This window comes from Loxodonta africana, chromosome 13, assembly GCF_030014295.1.
Source record: "Loxodonta africana isolate mLoxAfr1 chromosome 13, mLoxAfr1.hap2, whole genome shotgun sequence".
NCBI classification, from domain to species: domain Eukaryota; kingdom Metazoa; phylum Chordata; class Mammalia; order Proboscidea; family Elephantidae; genus Loxodonta; species Loxodonta africana.
Window position 1 is genome coordinate 77,885,809 of NC_087354.1, and position 15,696 is coordinate 77,901,504.

Consider the following 15,696-nt stretch of genomic DNA (forward strand, 5'->3'; position numbering starts at 1 on the left):
TTCTAATTGGTTTTCTACTTCCACCTTTGCCCTTTTACAGACTCTTCTCAACACAACAGCCAGATGGCCCTTTGACATAAATGATCATATTACTCCCATGCTCAGAATGTACAGTGGCTCTTCATTTAATTTACAACAAAAGCTAAAGTCCTTAGTTACCTGACCTACGAGTCCTGCGTGACATGACTGTTGTCGTGCTGACTGCATCTCCTGCATACCCTTAACCTGTCTCCGGCCATGCTGGCCACCTTGCTGTGCCTTATAAATGCCAACCACATCCCTCCCTTAGGGCCTTTGTCCTGACTTTGATAGATGTGCATCTGCTGCATCACACCCACACTTCTGCCTTGGAGAAAGGAAAGATGCTTCTGAAGAAAGTATGCTGCGTGTGTCAGTGTCAGTGCCTACAAGCCTCAGATGCATCTCTCTCTAGAGCTTCCAAGAACTAACCTTTACTGAGTAAAGGCTACTTTTTATAAGTTCTAGAGAGAGGCACATCTTAAGTTTATATATATAATTCTAACAAGCTTTTCACACACCTTGTCTTATTTAATCCTAAGAGCAACACGGTGAGAACTCATTACCTCCATTTTATAAATGAAGAGACTAAGTTGTAAAGAAATTGGATAAGTTGCTCAAGGTTGGATAAAGCAGCAAAGCCAAGTCTGAATTAAGGTGCTGTGGCTCAAAATTCCATCCTTTTTAAAATGCTGTGCTACAATGACTTGCTTTCCATTTCCAATTGGAAATTTCTATCGAAAGCTAAAATAGCTTTCCTGGTGCATTCCCTGTACCTCAAAAGTGGATTTAATTTGTGTTTGTTCATTATAACAACAAATGAGAGGGATATAAAATTCAGAAACAATAAATCACAGCATTGATCTTTAGGAAGACAGCCTAAGGGATATATGTAGTAAGTAATAAGCTCATTTTAAAAAATTAAAAATACTTTTTTATGTACATAGGTCAACAGAGATCCCAGCTCTTCTACCATAGCTCCTGCCCACCTGTTGATGGAAATTTTTTAAGCTGCTGCTCACTGGAAATAGCAGTAGCTGCTGTTTGTGCTCAGATCAGAAGTGGTTGTAATTCCTGGTCTTTCTAGCAGCTTCTTCTAGTAGATAGGAACAGGGGCTGATTGGAAACTGTTTTCTCATGAATCTGTTCAGTTTCTGGTAACTGGTGGAACTCTGGTCGGTTGCTGACAACATCAGCCGTATTACCATTAGGCTATAGTTATCTGGCAAATTTAAGTCACAATAAAATGCAGTTGGCATATATGATAAAAATGTAATTGGCAATGATGATAGTATACTTTTTTCTTACTCCCTCTTCTTTTTTCTTAGCTCCCTTTCACATATTTTTGTTTTCTCACTCTTGTCTTAGTTGTTTCTTTCTCTTTTTTACTTTTACCTCCTCTTCTTGTAGCTTAGGTCTTCTAAAGGTACTGTTTAATCAATCAGTTTAATCACTAAGTTTCCAGCATCTATCACAGGGAGGAGAGTTGGGGGCAGAACATGAAAGGGATAATGAAGAGTAATCACCAAACATGCAGCCACAACTGTTCTTGGTTTCTTGCAACCCAAAGAAATGCCTTGTAGATTCTAGGTGCTTCATGTCATAAGATTAAGCTGTTTTTGAACTTTGTCTTAGGAACTGCAGCCATGAATGAAGAAAATATAGATGGAACAAATGGATGCAGTAAGGTTCGAACTGGTACTCAGAATGAAGCCGCATTACTTGCTTTGATGGAAAAGACTGGCTACAACATGGTTCAAGAAAATGGACAAAGAAAATTTGGTGGTCCTCCCCCAGGTGTGGAATTAGATCTTTAATGTAGTTACTTAGCTTAGGTATATATTCCTGCAATTGTCCCAAACAATAGCTCTCGCCTCTTGGCTGCTTTAAGACCTCAGCAGTCATTTTTTTTTTTTTTTTTACTGCTGTGAGGGGAAAAGGTAGATTATATGTTATGCATGTCTTACCCTTAAGTTTTTCATTTCCCGCTCTTGCTTTAAGAAGCAGTTGAGAAAGAAGTTAGGTTCGTGAGTTATTATGTCAGGATTGGGGCAGAGGGGAAGATGGTATTCTAGCTGTTGAAATAGAGGGCAGGTCATTTAGGGAGGAATTTGAAAGAGCAGGGAATAGAGGAGTGGTAGTCATCCAAAAAAAAAACAGTAGGTAAAAAATACATTACTCTTACTACCAGCAACCAGTATACCCTTTTACTCAGAACCTGATAACTTCCTATCACACGCAAAATCCTGGCCTCTAGCTTCTTTGATGGTCTCATCCCCTACCACTGTCCTCCTCCCTTAACTGCACTTCAGCCATACAGGCCTCCATACTTCAACATGTTACTCTCACATATAAAGAACTTGATTTTTCTTCTTCCTGAATGCTTTTCGCCCAGATATCTTCATAGTTTATTCTCTGATTCGTTCAAGCCTCTGCTTAAACCTCACGTACTCTGACGAGCTTTACCTACCACACTTGTGAAAATGTCACCCCTTGTACAGCTTCATTTTTCTTCATTTCTTTCTAAATTGTCGCTCATTTAGTGTCTCCTTTTATTGAATGAATATAAGCTTCGTGAGGGAAGGGGATTTATTTTGTTCAGTTTTGTATCCCACATACTTAGAATAATACATGGTACACAGAAGATTGGTAGAATGAATGAATGTTTGCATAGTGGATATAAATATAAGAATTTATCTTTCTGTTTTTGTCTTTCAGGTTGGGAAGGTCCACCTCCACCTAGAGGTTGTGAAGTTTTTGTAGGAAAAATACCTCGTGACATGTATGAAGATGAATTAGTGCCTGTATTTGAAAGAGCTGGGAAGATATATGAGTTTCGGCTTATGATGGAGTTCAGTGGTGAAAATCGAGGTTATGCTTTTGTGATGTATACCACAAAAGAAGAAGCCCAGTTAGCCATCAGAATTCTTAATAATTATGAGATTCGACCAGGGAAGTTCATTGGTGTATGTGTAAGCTTGGATAATTGCAGATTATTTATTGGAGCTATTCCCAAGGAAAAGAAGAAAGAAGAAATTTTGGATGAAATGAAGAAAGTTACAGAAGGAGTTGTAGATGTTATTGTTTATCCAAGTGCAACTGACAAGACCAAAAATCGTGGTTTTGCATTTGTTGAATATGAATCTCACAGAGCTGCTGCTATGGCTAGGAGAAAACTAATTCCAGGTAAACTGATTATTTTAAAGATCATTTCCCGTATTAACTTTATTATAAACATGCAAAATGACCAGAGATCAATATTATTGAACCTTGTAATGCTATTTAAAGAGGAGTAAAAGAATTGAGTAAGGAAGTAAAATCAATCAAAAGGTTATAAAAGACAAGACGTTCCAATAAAATAAATTATTATTTATAACGGTTTACTGATTTGGGAACCCTAGTGGTATAGTGGTTAAGAGCTATGGCTGCTCATCAAAAGGTCAGCAGTTCGAATCCACCAGGTGCTCCTTGGAAACCATATGGGGCAGTTCTACTCTGCCGTATAGGGTCGCTATGAGTTGGAATCAACTGGACGGCAACAGGTTTGGTCTTTTGGTTTACTGACTTACTGAATGCATACCCTTCTAATGAATTATTTATTGTTTGATATAAATCCAAAGGCCAGTACCCAAATCTAAAAAAGTTTTATCTTTGAAGTATTTGTTCTGTTGACTCTTAAAATTAATTCCACCATAAGTTCTGGTTAAGTTTGCCGTAGTGAAAATAAAAGGTTTTATGTGAGTAGAAAACTAGTGCTTAACCAAATATATTGACCTTTGAGTGTCTGCTTGTTTTTTTTTTTTGGAGAAACGGTTTTACTCAATAATTTATAATTTCTGTTCTTTGTTTTGGAAACCCTGGTGGCATGGTGTTTAAGAGCTATGTCTGCTAACCAAAAGGTCTCCAGTTCAAATCCACTAGGCGCTCCTTGGAAACTGTGGGGCAGTTCTACTTGGTCCTGTAGGGTTGCTATGAGTTGGAATCGACTTGACGACAATGGGTTTTTGAATTTTTTTTTATCAGTTGAAGTTTAATTAATTGATTAATTTTTTTTTTTTTTTTACAGGAACATTCCAACTCTGGGGCCATACCATTCAGGTAGATTGGGCTGATCCAGAGAAGGAGGTTGATGAGGAAACCATGCAAAGAGTTAAAGTTCTCTATGTAAGAAATTTAATGATCTCAACTACAGAGGAAACAATTAAAGCAGAGTTTAATAAATTCAAGCCTGGTGCAGTTGAACGAGTAAAGAAACTTAGAGATTATGCTTTTGTTCACTTTTTCAATCGAGAAGATGCAGTGGCTGCTATGTCTATTATGAATGGAAAATGCATTGATGGAGCAAGTATTGAGGTAACACTGGCAAAACCAGTAAATAAAGAAAACACTTGGAGACAGCATCTTAATGGTCAGATTAGCCCTAATTCCGAAAACCTGCTTGTGTTTGCTAACAAAGAAGAGAGCCACCCAAAAACTCTAGGCAAGCCACCAACTCTTCCAGCTCGTCTCAATGGTCAGCATAGCCCAAGCCCTCCTGAAGTTGAAAGATGCACTTACCCATTTTTTCCTGGAACAAAGCTTACTCCGATTAGTATGTATTCTTTAAAATCCAATCATTTCAATTCTGCAGTAATGCATTTGGATTATTACTGCAATAAGAATAATTGGGCACCACCAGAATATTACTTATATTCAACAACAAGTCAAGATGGGAAAGTACTCTTAGTATATAAAATAGTGATTCCCGCTATTGCAAATGGATCCCAGAGTTACTTTATGCCAGACAAACTCTGTACTACGTTAGAAGATGCAAAAGAACTGGCAGCCCAGTTTACATTGCTTCATTTGGGTAAGTTTAAAAATACTTTTTAAATAAAATATCGTAATATATAAGATTAGGAAAACTATAGATAATTTATAAATTTATTTGAATTCTTAACATTAGTGGTGAGTATTTAATATAAATTTTACATCAACTTCATGAATTCATGTCAGTTTTATTGAAACTTGCCTCCTGTATAATTTTCGTACATTTAACTTTTAAAACATTACTTGCCTGGGGGGAAATTTGGTTTAGATTTACTTTAGAGTTTATAACCCTGCTTCATTAATTTATTATTTTTATAATGACTAGTCTTTGTTTGAAATAAAAATTTTTAGAAAGTTACAGGATTTTCCACTTAAACCAGTTCGTAAGAGAGTGTCTTCCTCTTTGGTAAAGTCTAGAAGATGATCTTTTTATGTGGGGTTGGAGAGTTTGTAAAATCAGAAGCATTTCAGATAGGGATCACACAGCCTTAGGCGCACCAATCTGGAAATTTGTCATTATTACTCATGAAAGACAAAAAGCATCATTAAGATATATGAAGACCATTCTCTTCTTTAATTTCATGCTTTAAAAAGGATAAGTTTTCCCTGAAGCAATTAGAGATATAATTAAGAAAAGCTTTAGTTTCGGGCCATATATAGGTAATGTAAATAAATATTTGGTATTGCGAAGGAAGAGATGTAATGTTAGTCTGGTGTTTTTATACTTCTCAACTTTTTTACTGTCATATTAGCCTCATCCCCTATCTCCTGCCGGTACGTCTGATTTTTTTAATACAGCCATAGATTTCAATTGATGATTACTTTATACCCTAAATCCTGTTGTTCAGAGCAGTGGTTTCTTGAACATCAACAATAAAGTAGTATAATTTTTTTGAATATTGTTTTTTTGTGTGTGAAAATGTACACACCAAGACAGTTTCCGATTCACCAATTTCTACACATACTGTTCAGTGACGTTTATATTTTTCACATTGTGTCAACATTCTCATTTCTGTTCTAGTTGTTTCATTCCCAGTAACGTAGCCTCACTGCCCTCCAACATCTCACCCATGCTTTAGAGTAATTGTTGACTATTTGGTCTCATATAGACAGTTTTTTAAAAAAGCACAGTACTCAGGGGTGACATTCCTTACCTTTTGAGCTAACCTTTTATTTATTTAAAAGGTGACTGTTAGGGGATAGTTTCAGTTCAAGGTTTAAAGATAATCTCAGAGCAAGAGACTTGGGGATTCTTCCAGTCTTAACAGATCCAGTGTGTCTTGAATTTGAAGTTCTGTTCTACATTTTTCTCCCTTTCAGTCAGGATCCAGCTATTGTGATTGTGATCAGAACATTCGGTAGCAGTAGCTGGGCACCGTCTAGTTCTTCTGGTCTCAGGGTAGAGGGGCCATGGTTCATGGACACAGTTTCATTGTTTCTTGATTGTAATTGTCAACCTTGTAGCTTAAAATTGCTTTGTTACAGGGTTGCTGAACCACATTACTGAAGATTTTATATATTTAAAATTGAAATTCTCAAATTTATTAAGAGAAGGTAGTCAAAAAGAAAAAAATATTGCCAAATCTTTTTTTCTGCATTGTATAGACTTCCTTATCCATCACAGCCATTTCCATGTTATTCATATTTTAGGAGATTCTGATTTGGTTATCTGGTCAGAATTTTAAGCTGAAGGTAGGGTCTCCATCAAAGAAACTTTTTAGTAGTGTCTTCAAATACTAGTTTGGAGATGCTTGGAAATTGAACGGTCGTCTAAGTTAAAACACTTAAGGATGATTCCTGTTGCTGCACAAAATAGAAACCTTCATTTTTATTTTAAAAAAGACTAGACTACGTAACTTAAGATAAAATTAGGAAGATAGAAAATAATTCACATTAGGGTTCTTTGAGAAAAATGGATCAAAATATTCTTTCGGAGTGTGGGATATAGGTAATTATTGGGGAAGGTTTTCTCAGGATACTTGTATCTGGTATAGATTGGTAATACCGAAACATTTTGATTTTTATCCCCACTCGTTTCTCTTATAAAGTTAATAAGTTTCTAAGATTTTTGCAATGTAGTCTTAGTCTGATTTATAGTATGTATTCTATTTAGATGTGGTTTTCTGCACGATCACAATTAAGTGTTCTGGAATTCCCATTCTTCGCAGTGTTATTTGTAATTTGTTATGATCCACACAGTCAAATGCCTTTACATAGTCAATAAAACATAGGTAAACATCTTTCTGGTATTCTCTGCTTTCAGCCAAGATTGGTCTGATATCTAGTAATGATATCCCTCGTTCCACATGCTCTTTTGAATCTGGCTTGAAATTCTGGCAGTTCCCTGTTGATGTACTGCTACAGCTGGTTTTGAATTATCTTTGCGAAAATTTCACTTGTGTATGCTATTAATGATATTGTTCAGTAATTTCCAAATTCTGTTGGGTCACCTTTCTTTGGAATGGGCACAAATACGAATCTCTTTCAGTCAGTTGGCCAGGTAGCTGTCAAGTGCATGCTTCCAGCATAGCATCCATTTGTTGAAACATCTGAACTGGTATTCCATCAATTCCTGGAACGTTGTTTTTTGCCAGTGCCTTTAGTGCAGCTTGAACTTCTTCCTTCAATACCATTGGTTCTTGATCATACACTGCCTCCTGAAATGGTTGAATGTTGACCAATTCTTTTTGGTTCAGTGACTCTGTGTATTCCTTTCATCATCTTTTGATGCTTTCAGCGTCGTCCAGTGCTCTGCCCGTAGAATCCCTCAGTATTGCAATTCAAGGCTTGAATTTTTTCTTACAGTTCTTTTAGCTTGAGAAATGCCTAGCATGTTCTTCCCTTTTGGTTTTCTACTCCATGGCTTTGCACATTTCATTATAATACTTTACTTTGTCTTCTCAAGCTGTCCCTTGAAATCTTCTGTTCAGCTCTTTTCCTTCATCATTTCTTCCTTTTGCTTTAACTGCTGTCTGTTCAAAAGCAAGTTTCAGAGTCTCTTCTAACATCCATTTTAGCCTTTTTTTTTCTGTCTTTTTAAAGACCTTTTGTTTTCTTCATTATGTTGTCCTTAATGTCATCCCACAACTCGTCTGGTCTTAGGTCATTAGTGTTCAATGCCTCAAATATGTTCTTGAGATGGCCTCTAGATTCAGGTGGGATATCCTCAAGGTTATAACTTGGCTGTATTGGACTTGCTTTAATTTTTTTTAGTTTCGACTGGAACTTGCGTATGAGCAATTGATGTTCTTTTCTACAGTCAGACCCTGGCCTTTGTTCTGACTGGTGATATTGAGCTTTTCCATTGTCTTTTAATTAGAGAGTTTATTTTTGGTGATCACTTACTGCTCTTTACCAGAATCCAAAAGTTCTTTTAAATTATTTGTTTTGTTGTCCCATTTACAGTGAGCTTTATTTTAAACAAAATAACTGTACCCTCTTATTATCATCATTATTTTTAAATTGAAAATAGGAGGCTCTCTGCATCTCTGTAAAGTCAGGAAACAATTTCTCTTACCTTACTGGCAACTGATGATCCAGTAAGCAGGATAAAGAAATCCTGTATTTACCTGGTTATATTTAGATACATGTAGTAAGTAAGATACCCAATAGGCTTGATAGGCAGAATGCAGACTTAGTGGTTAAGACAGGCATGTTTTATACTAAATGTTTCATGCATCACATCTTTTTAAATAAATCTATTTTATAATTTTGTGTCTCTTTAATAATGGAGCACGCCATGAGTGTGAATAATCCTGCTTTTCCTAAAACATTGCCTCTGTTTTGAATCTGGACCTTCCGATATTGCCACTGCTTTTCCTTGGAAGATTCTTTGCCATTTAGAAGTAGAAGAAGCAAAAGCAAACAGATAAAGGAAAGTCCTGGAGAGCTAGGGTTTTGGAAAAAAAATTCTGTACAATACATAATGGAAAGTGGGAGGGTAACCTTAGTGGGTGTTGATAATTCCTTTATTAAATAACTCGTTAAATAATTACAGACAAGGCCTTTTTTTTCTCGTTTCTATATTCGCATAATACCTTCTGACACAAGTATCAGTTTTTTCTTGCTTTAATCGCCATTTCTCAAGCTGAAAGAACTGAATTAAAATTCAAGCCTCGAGTTGTAATATTGAAGAAATCTGTGGGGAGAATATTAAATGATGCAGCAAGCACCAAAAAAAGATGAAAGGAATACACAGAATCACTGTACCGAAAAGAATTGGTTGATGTTCATCCATATCAGGAGGTAGCATATGATCAAGAACCGATGGTACTGAAGGAAAAAGTCTAAGCTGCTTGGAAGGCATTGGCAAAAAACAAGGTTCCAGGAATTGACAGATGACCAATTGAGGTATTTCAACAAACGATTCAGAGCTGGTGGTGCTGGCCAGTGGACTGGACGAGATCCATGTTTGTGCCCAAACTAAAGACAGGTGATCTGACGGGATGCGGAAATTATCAAACAATATCATTAATACCACACGCAAGTAAAATTTTGTTAAACATCATTCAAATACTCTTACAGCAGTACATCAACAGGAAACTGCCAGAAATTCAAGCTGGATTCAGAAGAGGCTGTGGAATTAGGGATATCATTGCTGATGTCAGATGGATCCTGGCTGAAAGCAGAAAATAGGAGAAAGATGTTTACCTGCGTTTTATTGACTGTGCAGAGACAAGATGTTTGACCGTGTGGATCATGACAAATTGTGGCTAACATTGCAAAGAACAGGAATTCCAGAACACTTAATCGTGCTCAGGTGGAACCTGTACGTAGAACAAGAGGCAGTCGTTCGAACAGAAGAAGGACATACTGCGTGGTTTGAAGTCAAGAAAGGTGTGCGTCAGGGTTGTAACCTTTCACCATACTTATTCATGCTGAGGGGATAATCCAAGAAGCTGGACTATATGAAGAAGAACAGGGCATCTGGATTGGAGGAAGACTCATTAACAACCTACGATATGCAGATGACTCACACGCTTGCTGAAAGTAAAGAGGACTTGAAGCACTTACTGATGAAGATCAAAGACTACAGTATTTAGTATGGATTACACCTCAACATAAAGAAAGCAAGAATCCTCTACTGGACAAATAAGCAACATCATAATATACAGAAAATATTTTAAGTTGTAAAGGATTTCATTTTACTTGAATTCACAATCTGCCTATGGAAGCAGGAGTCAAGAAATAAAGCTGTGCATTGCATCTGGCAAATCGGTTGCAAAAGTCTTCTTTCAAGTGTTAGAAAGCAAAGATATCACTTTAAGGACTAAGGTACTCCTACCCAAGCCATGATATTTTCGGTAGCCTCATATGCATGCAAAAGCTGGACAATAATAAAGAAGACCAGGGAAGAACTGATGCCTCTGAGCTGTGGTGTTGGTGAAGAATATTGAATTTCCCATGGATGCCAGAAGAATGAGCGAATCTGTCTTGGAAGAAGTACAACCAGGATGCTCCTTAGAAGCAAGAATGGTGAGACTTGGTCTCACATAATTTAGATATGTTATTAGCAGGGGCCAGTCATTGCAGAAGGATATCATGCTTCGTAAAGCAGAGGGCCAGTGAAAAGGAGGAAGACCCTCAATGAGATGGATTGACACAGTGGCTGCAACAATGGGCTCAAGCATAACAATTGTGAGATGGTGCAGGACAGGTCAGTGTTTTGTTCTGTTGCGCATAGGGTCTCTATGAGTAGAAACTGACCCAGTGGCACCTAACAGCAACAACAGTGACCATGTTACCCTTTAAAACAATGGTAAGGAACCGCTGTGTCACAAATTAGGTTGTGCCCTTGATTTAATTTCATCTGCATACTGTTGTCCTGGCCATGACTGACATAGCTTAATTAAAAAGCACATCTCTTCTGAACGCCTTTTATGTGTTATGTGTACTTTCCTAAGCACTCAGGAACTACAGATAAATAGAAAATTGTTTTTGCTCTTAAGTCTAGTGAAGAAGGCAGATACACAAACTAGGCATAGATTTTTGGGGGAGTGCAAAGGAAGAGCACACCTCCCACCTGTTAGGAATTGTACACCTTCTGGGCAGAAAGGGGCACAATATGACATATTAGAAAAATAGGATGGTAGTGGTTTAACGGCAAACAGTTCTGTATAGTGTTTAATGTGGTGGCTTCAGTCAGATTTCAGGACGAATGAGAGAGAGATGTGGACATTCGTTAATTGAAATTTCATCAGTCCTCCTCTTTAAGACTTTGCAAGTATTTTTTTTTTTTTTTTTAAGCAGGACTATGTTGGCTGTACTTGCTTTTCCTCTGAGCAAGTAATTTTTTCTGGGTGAATCCATTCTGATTGGTGTTGAGCATTTTATGGGTAATTATTCATCTGTTTATTATCTTTCATACTTTTTTCAGTATTCATTTTATGACTGACTTGTATTGCTTCTCATATTTGACTTTGTAATGGCATACATCATTTGAATCTTTAATTTTTTTATGATCTTCGTGTGGTGATATTTAGGTTCTGTTTGTCTATACAACCACACACGTAAATGCATGGTAGCTACTATGTTTGCTGTCCCCTTAATATCATTTAAATTAGTTCTTGGTTCCTGTTTTCACTTATAAAACTTGTTGAAAAGTTATGGAATAGAAATCACAACAGGGGAGAAGATATTCTTTTGTTAAAAGTTTTAATTTGAAAAATAATTGGTGCTTTTTTTTCCTGTCTCTCATGAGCTATTGTTTCCAGATTGATGGGCAGAAATGCAAAAATAAGTAAAGAAAATTTGTTTTTTAAAAATTTGTCAATAAATTGCTTTGAAGTACAGAACCCTTCTTCAGGTTTTTTCCAATTTAAGAAATCACTTTAAGGGACACTTAAGCTAAATATAATGTAATGGTTATACTAGAGATTTTGATTACAAATAGATGAAAAATAATGCATTTGGAAAGTTACTCTTTCCTTTCTAGTTTTAATTACAGCTCTGACTTCATTGATGCTATTTTAAACTGATGTTATAAAGAACAGAAATAATTTTCTGAAGTTGCTTTAAAATTTACTAAAATAGGTAGGCATCAGCATAAACATTTACATGTTTTTTCATATGACCGAGTGGTGAGCCAAAAATTCCATTAACTCAACTATGCGTCTTTGAACCTCTGAGAGGTCCCAAAGCTAATGAAAATGTATTTTTATTCCTCTTGAAACCTGGTATATTTTTCTGAAAAGCCCTTCAAACCATCATCTTGTGTTGTTCATAATTCTCATCTGGCTGATTCTTACGTTAATCGGCCATAGTAATGAGTACTAGAGAGAAAGTACAAGAGTTCTGTCATCTCAGCCACCAACAGACTGTGACCTTGGAATGGCAAATGAATCATTTAATCTTTTCGAACCTTAACACACTCACCTCTAAAATACCAGAGTTTTTCTTGATAAAGGACCCTTTTACCTAAATTCTATGGGCTTGTTTAAAATTTGATTTAAAAAAACCTTATCGAAGACTAAAAACAGTACTTTAAATTTTTTGTCTTCCAAGATATGTATTTTAGTTCAAATAGTATAAAAGGAAGAGCTTCTTTCACAAGAATTAATTCTCCATCAGGTTATAGAATTCAAAACTTGTGTTACTTAACAGCAGAACAACTGGATTAAAAAAAGGGAAAGATTCAGTCAGTTAACTGTTTTGCTTGCATGATAACAAGTAATTAATTGCCTTTGGTTGTTTTCTTCCCTGAGTTTGCCAATTAATCAGTCAAAACCAGGAAATTATTTAAAAGTTGGAAACTAGTTTTTTTTTTTTTTTTTTGTAGCAGAGGTTCTAGGAAAATGATGTGTATTAAAAACATAAGAACCCCTAGTGGTGCAGCGGTTAAAGTACTCCACTCTTAACCGAAACGTCAGTGGTTCAAACCTAGCAGCTGCTCTGTAGGAAAAAGATCTGGCATTTTGCTTCCATAAAGATTATAGCCTTCGAAGCCCTGTGGGGCTGTTCTCTGTCCTGTAGGGTTGCTATGAGTCGGAATCAACTTGATGGCAACAGGTTTCAGGTTTTCAGTGTTTTATTAAATACATGGAAGGTGCCCTGTGTTTGTTCTTTAGTTATATTTATTAACTGACCAATATGATCATTGTGATTTCATGTACTTTATACATACACTTACTCATGCATGCTCCTTTATTTTATCTTATCATTTCTTAGTATTATTGGTTAATACATTTCCAAAATATTTATCCTAATACATTAGCGACTGCTTTATTAATTAATTTAAGGTCAATTTTGTCATATAATTCATTTTTTTGAAAAATAACGGTGTTAAAATTTTTCCTTGTTTTATCAAATTCCAGAGTAAAGTTTGTATTTGTGTTTCATTCTTAGATGTCTGTGGCAGTTCCTAATTATGCCACATGATGTCACCTAAAGATAGTTTTTTTTTAATGTGGCTTTAGAAGAATAATTTCACTTATATTGCTTTTCGCTTTCCTATGACTTACCTATAGTTTTGGTTTTAGAATCAGTAAAATCTGCTTTGTGGGAAACTGCACTTAGTCATTGTATATCATACTTTCATTTCAGTTTCCTGTTTAGCATTCTTGCAGTAGACAATAATTGTACAATATCAATATAATTTAGTGAATGGGGACAAGATGCTTTGAAGTAATAGTTGTACTGTGATGAATTTATTCATGAAATCATCTGTGCTTTTAGGCACTTTAAAATTAGTGTCAGTTGCTTTCAGGCCTTTTAGTTAAGATCAGATACAACGTCTACTCTTAATAGTTAACATTTGATATATCATCTAATCTAGAGCAATTCATCCTCCATCCTAGAGCAGCACATCCTCGGCCCCACACCTGGTAGCGCAGTACCTCCAAGAATGGTGCACTTCCCTCCTGGGAGTCCAAATAAAAGAACACAAGATTAAAACAAAACAAAACAAACAACAGTAGCAACAACAAAAAAAACCCTTAGTCTCTGGAACTGAGCTTTGAATCTCCAGAGTATTAGTAACTGCTTTGATTTTATTGCTTTTTAATTTTTTATTGATCTTTAAACTAATAGTATTTGGTTAAAAAAAGCAAACCCGTTGCCATTGAGTTGATTCCCACTCATAGGGACCCTATAGGACAGAGTAGAACTGCTCCACAGGGTTTCCAAGGAGCGGGTGGTAGATTGACCATCAGTGTTTGGTTAAGGGTGTATTAATTGCATACAGGCCATTATTTGCCACATATCAAGTGATATTTGAGCTATAAAGATAGCCCATACATGGATTTTTATATACACAGTTCAGATTTTAAGGAAACTATTAACTTGGCTCTCTGTATGCCCTCCTGTATTGCCTTGATTCAGTAAATATAATCTTTATACCACAGTGATAATATAGTAATGATTCCTCCTGTAATTCTGTCTATAACTTTATATAGGAGTGTGCAATCATTAGAAAATACAAATCTGTTGTAATTGTATTGATTGATAATTTGGCGAGTGTACTGTAAACCGCTCTTTTGTTGTGTTGAAACAGTACAACTTAATTTTTATACACAATACGAGGGTTTGAAATTTGAATAAGTAAAAAAATACAAACCATGAGATAAAACTCTAGTTTCTTTTATAGAATAGATACCTGTGTTGACTTTTTCTTTTGCACACACAGTTTTCTTTCAGAATGTTTTCTAGAGACCCTTTTTTTCTTTTGACTTGTTTGTTTTGTTTTTTTATAATCCTGTTTTGTGTGTGGATTGTCGAAAGACTGCAAGCCCATTAACTTAATTTTTTCTTGTTAACTTTATTTCAGCAATACATGCTCGAATCTGCTTACCGATTGGCCAGATTGTAGAGGAAATAAATGTACATAAAGTTTGCAGCATTTGGGCCATTTATGTGGATGGCTTGTTTTTTCTCACCTTGCTCTGTTAACTCTTAACCTAAGAGTGACCAAATCCTTAGTTATAGATTTACAAAAGTGTTGGATTATTTAAGGCACAGAATTTATAAGGTTCTGTGTTTTTTGTATGTGAGCCATTATGAATCTTTGGAAAACTATTTAAGATTGTATTCTGTTGTATAAAGTTATATTTTTTACTTAAAGCAGTTCTTCCCCAGATACATTTTGAGTGCATTTCAACCTGAGGGATTCATCTCTTATAGCACTATATTGGACAGCGTTCTAATATTACCCATAAGGTTTTCATGGGCTAGTTTTTTCAGAAGTAGACTGCCAGGTCTTTCCTTCCAGTCTGTTTTAGTCTGGAGAATCAGTTAAAACCTGTCCACCATGGGTGACCCTGCTGGTATTTGAAATACTGGTGGCATAGCTTCCAGCATCACAGCAACACTCAAACCACCACAGCCTGACAAACTGACAGATAGGTGGTGGAAACTAGTCTCCCTATGTACATTATATCTGCCTTTCTATAAGGTCCCTTGAGAGATTACATAATCTCTTGGTATGAAATTTAGTGATCCCAAATAGAGATATAATGATGATACAGGAGCAGTATTTTGCGTTAAGAATTAGAGGAAAAGAGGATATAATAAGCAAAAATATGATTACAGTTAGTCCCCAACTCAGGACATATTTAAGTTACGATGAACTTTGCTTAGGACCATGCTTTTTTTATGTCTTACCGTTAGTCATATGTACTACATATAATGTTGCATCATGTAATTTGCTGATGTCATCATATCTGTAAGTTTATAAGTAATGTTTCCAACACCGAAAGATAAGTAAAGATTGGATTTATAAAGATCTTGAGAGTAAAAGACAATAATAGTAAAAACTAAAGAAAACAATGAGGTGTTCTACTTACGTACAGGACTACCTGCCCTTAACCCTATGCAAAGCGCTCTCCTAGATTCGGGGGGGAGGGGAGAGTTATAGATGTGATGAGAGAGCCATTA

The 15,696-nt window shown here is 36.0% G+C and overlaps 1 protein-coding gene across 1 annotated transcript in view; it reads left to right on the top strand.

The window, feature by feature from the left end:
• The first annotated feature begins 1,309 nt into the window (after nucleotides 1-1,309).
• RBM46 (RNA binding motif protein 46) overlaps nucleotides 1,310-15,696 on the top strand; it is a 34,817-nt gene continuing 20,430 nt past the window's right edge. The window contains exons 1-3 of the mRNA XM_003417544.3: nucleotides 1,310-1,815; nucleotides 2,737-3,204; nucleotides 4,085-4,867. Of these exons, the coding sequence (XP_003417592.1) occupies nucleotides 1,665-1,815; nucleotides 2,737-3,204; nucleotides 4,085-4,867 (1,402 nt within the window). The 5' untranslated portion in view covers nucleotides 1,310-1,664. The remainder of the gene's footprint in view (nucleotides 1,816-2,736; nucleotides 3,205-4,084; nucleotides 4,868-15,696) is intronic.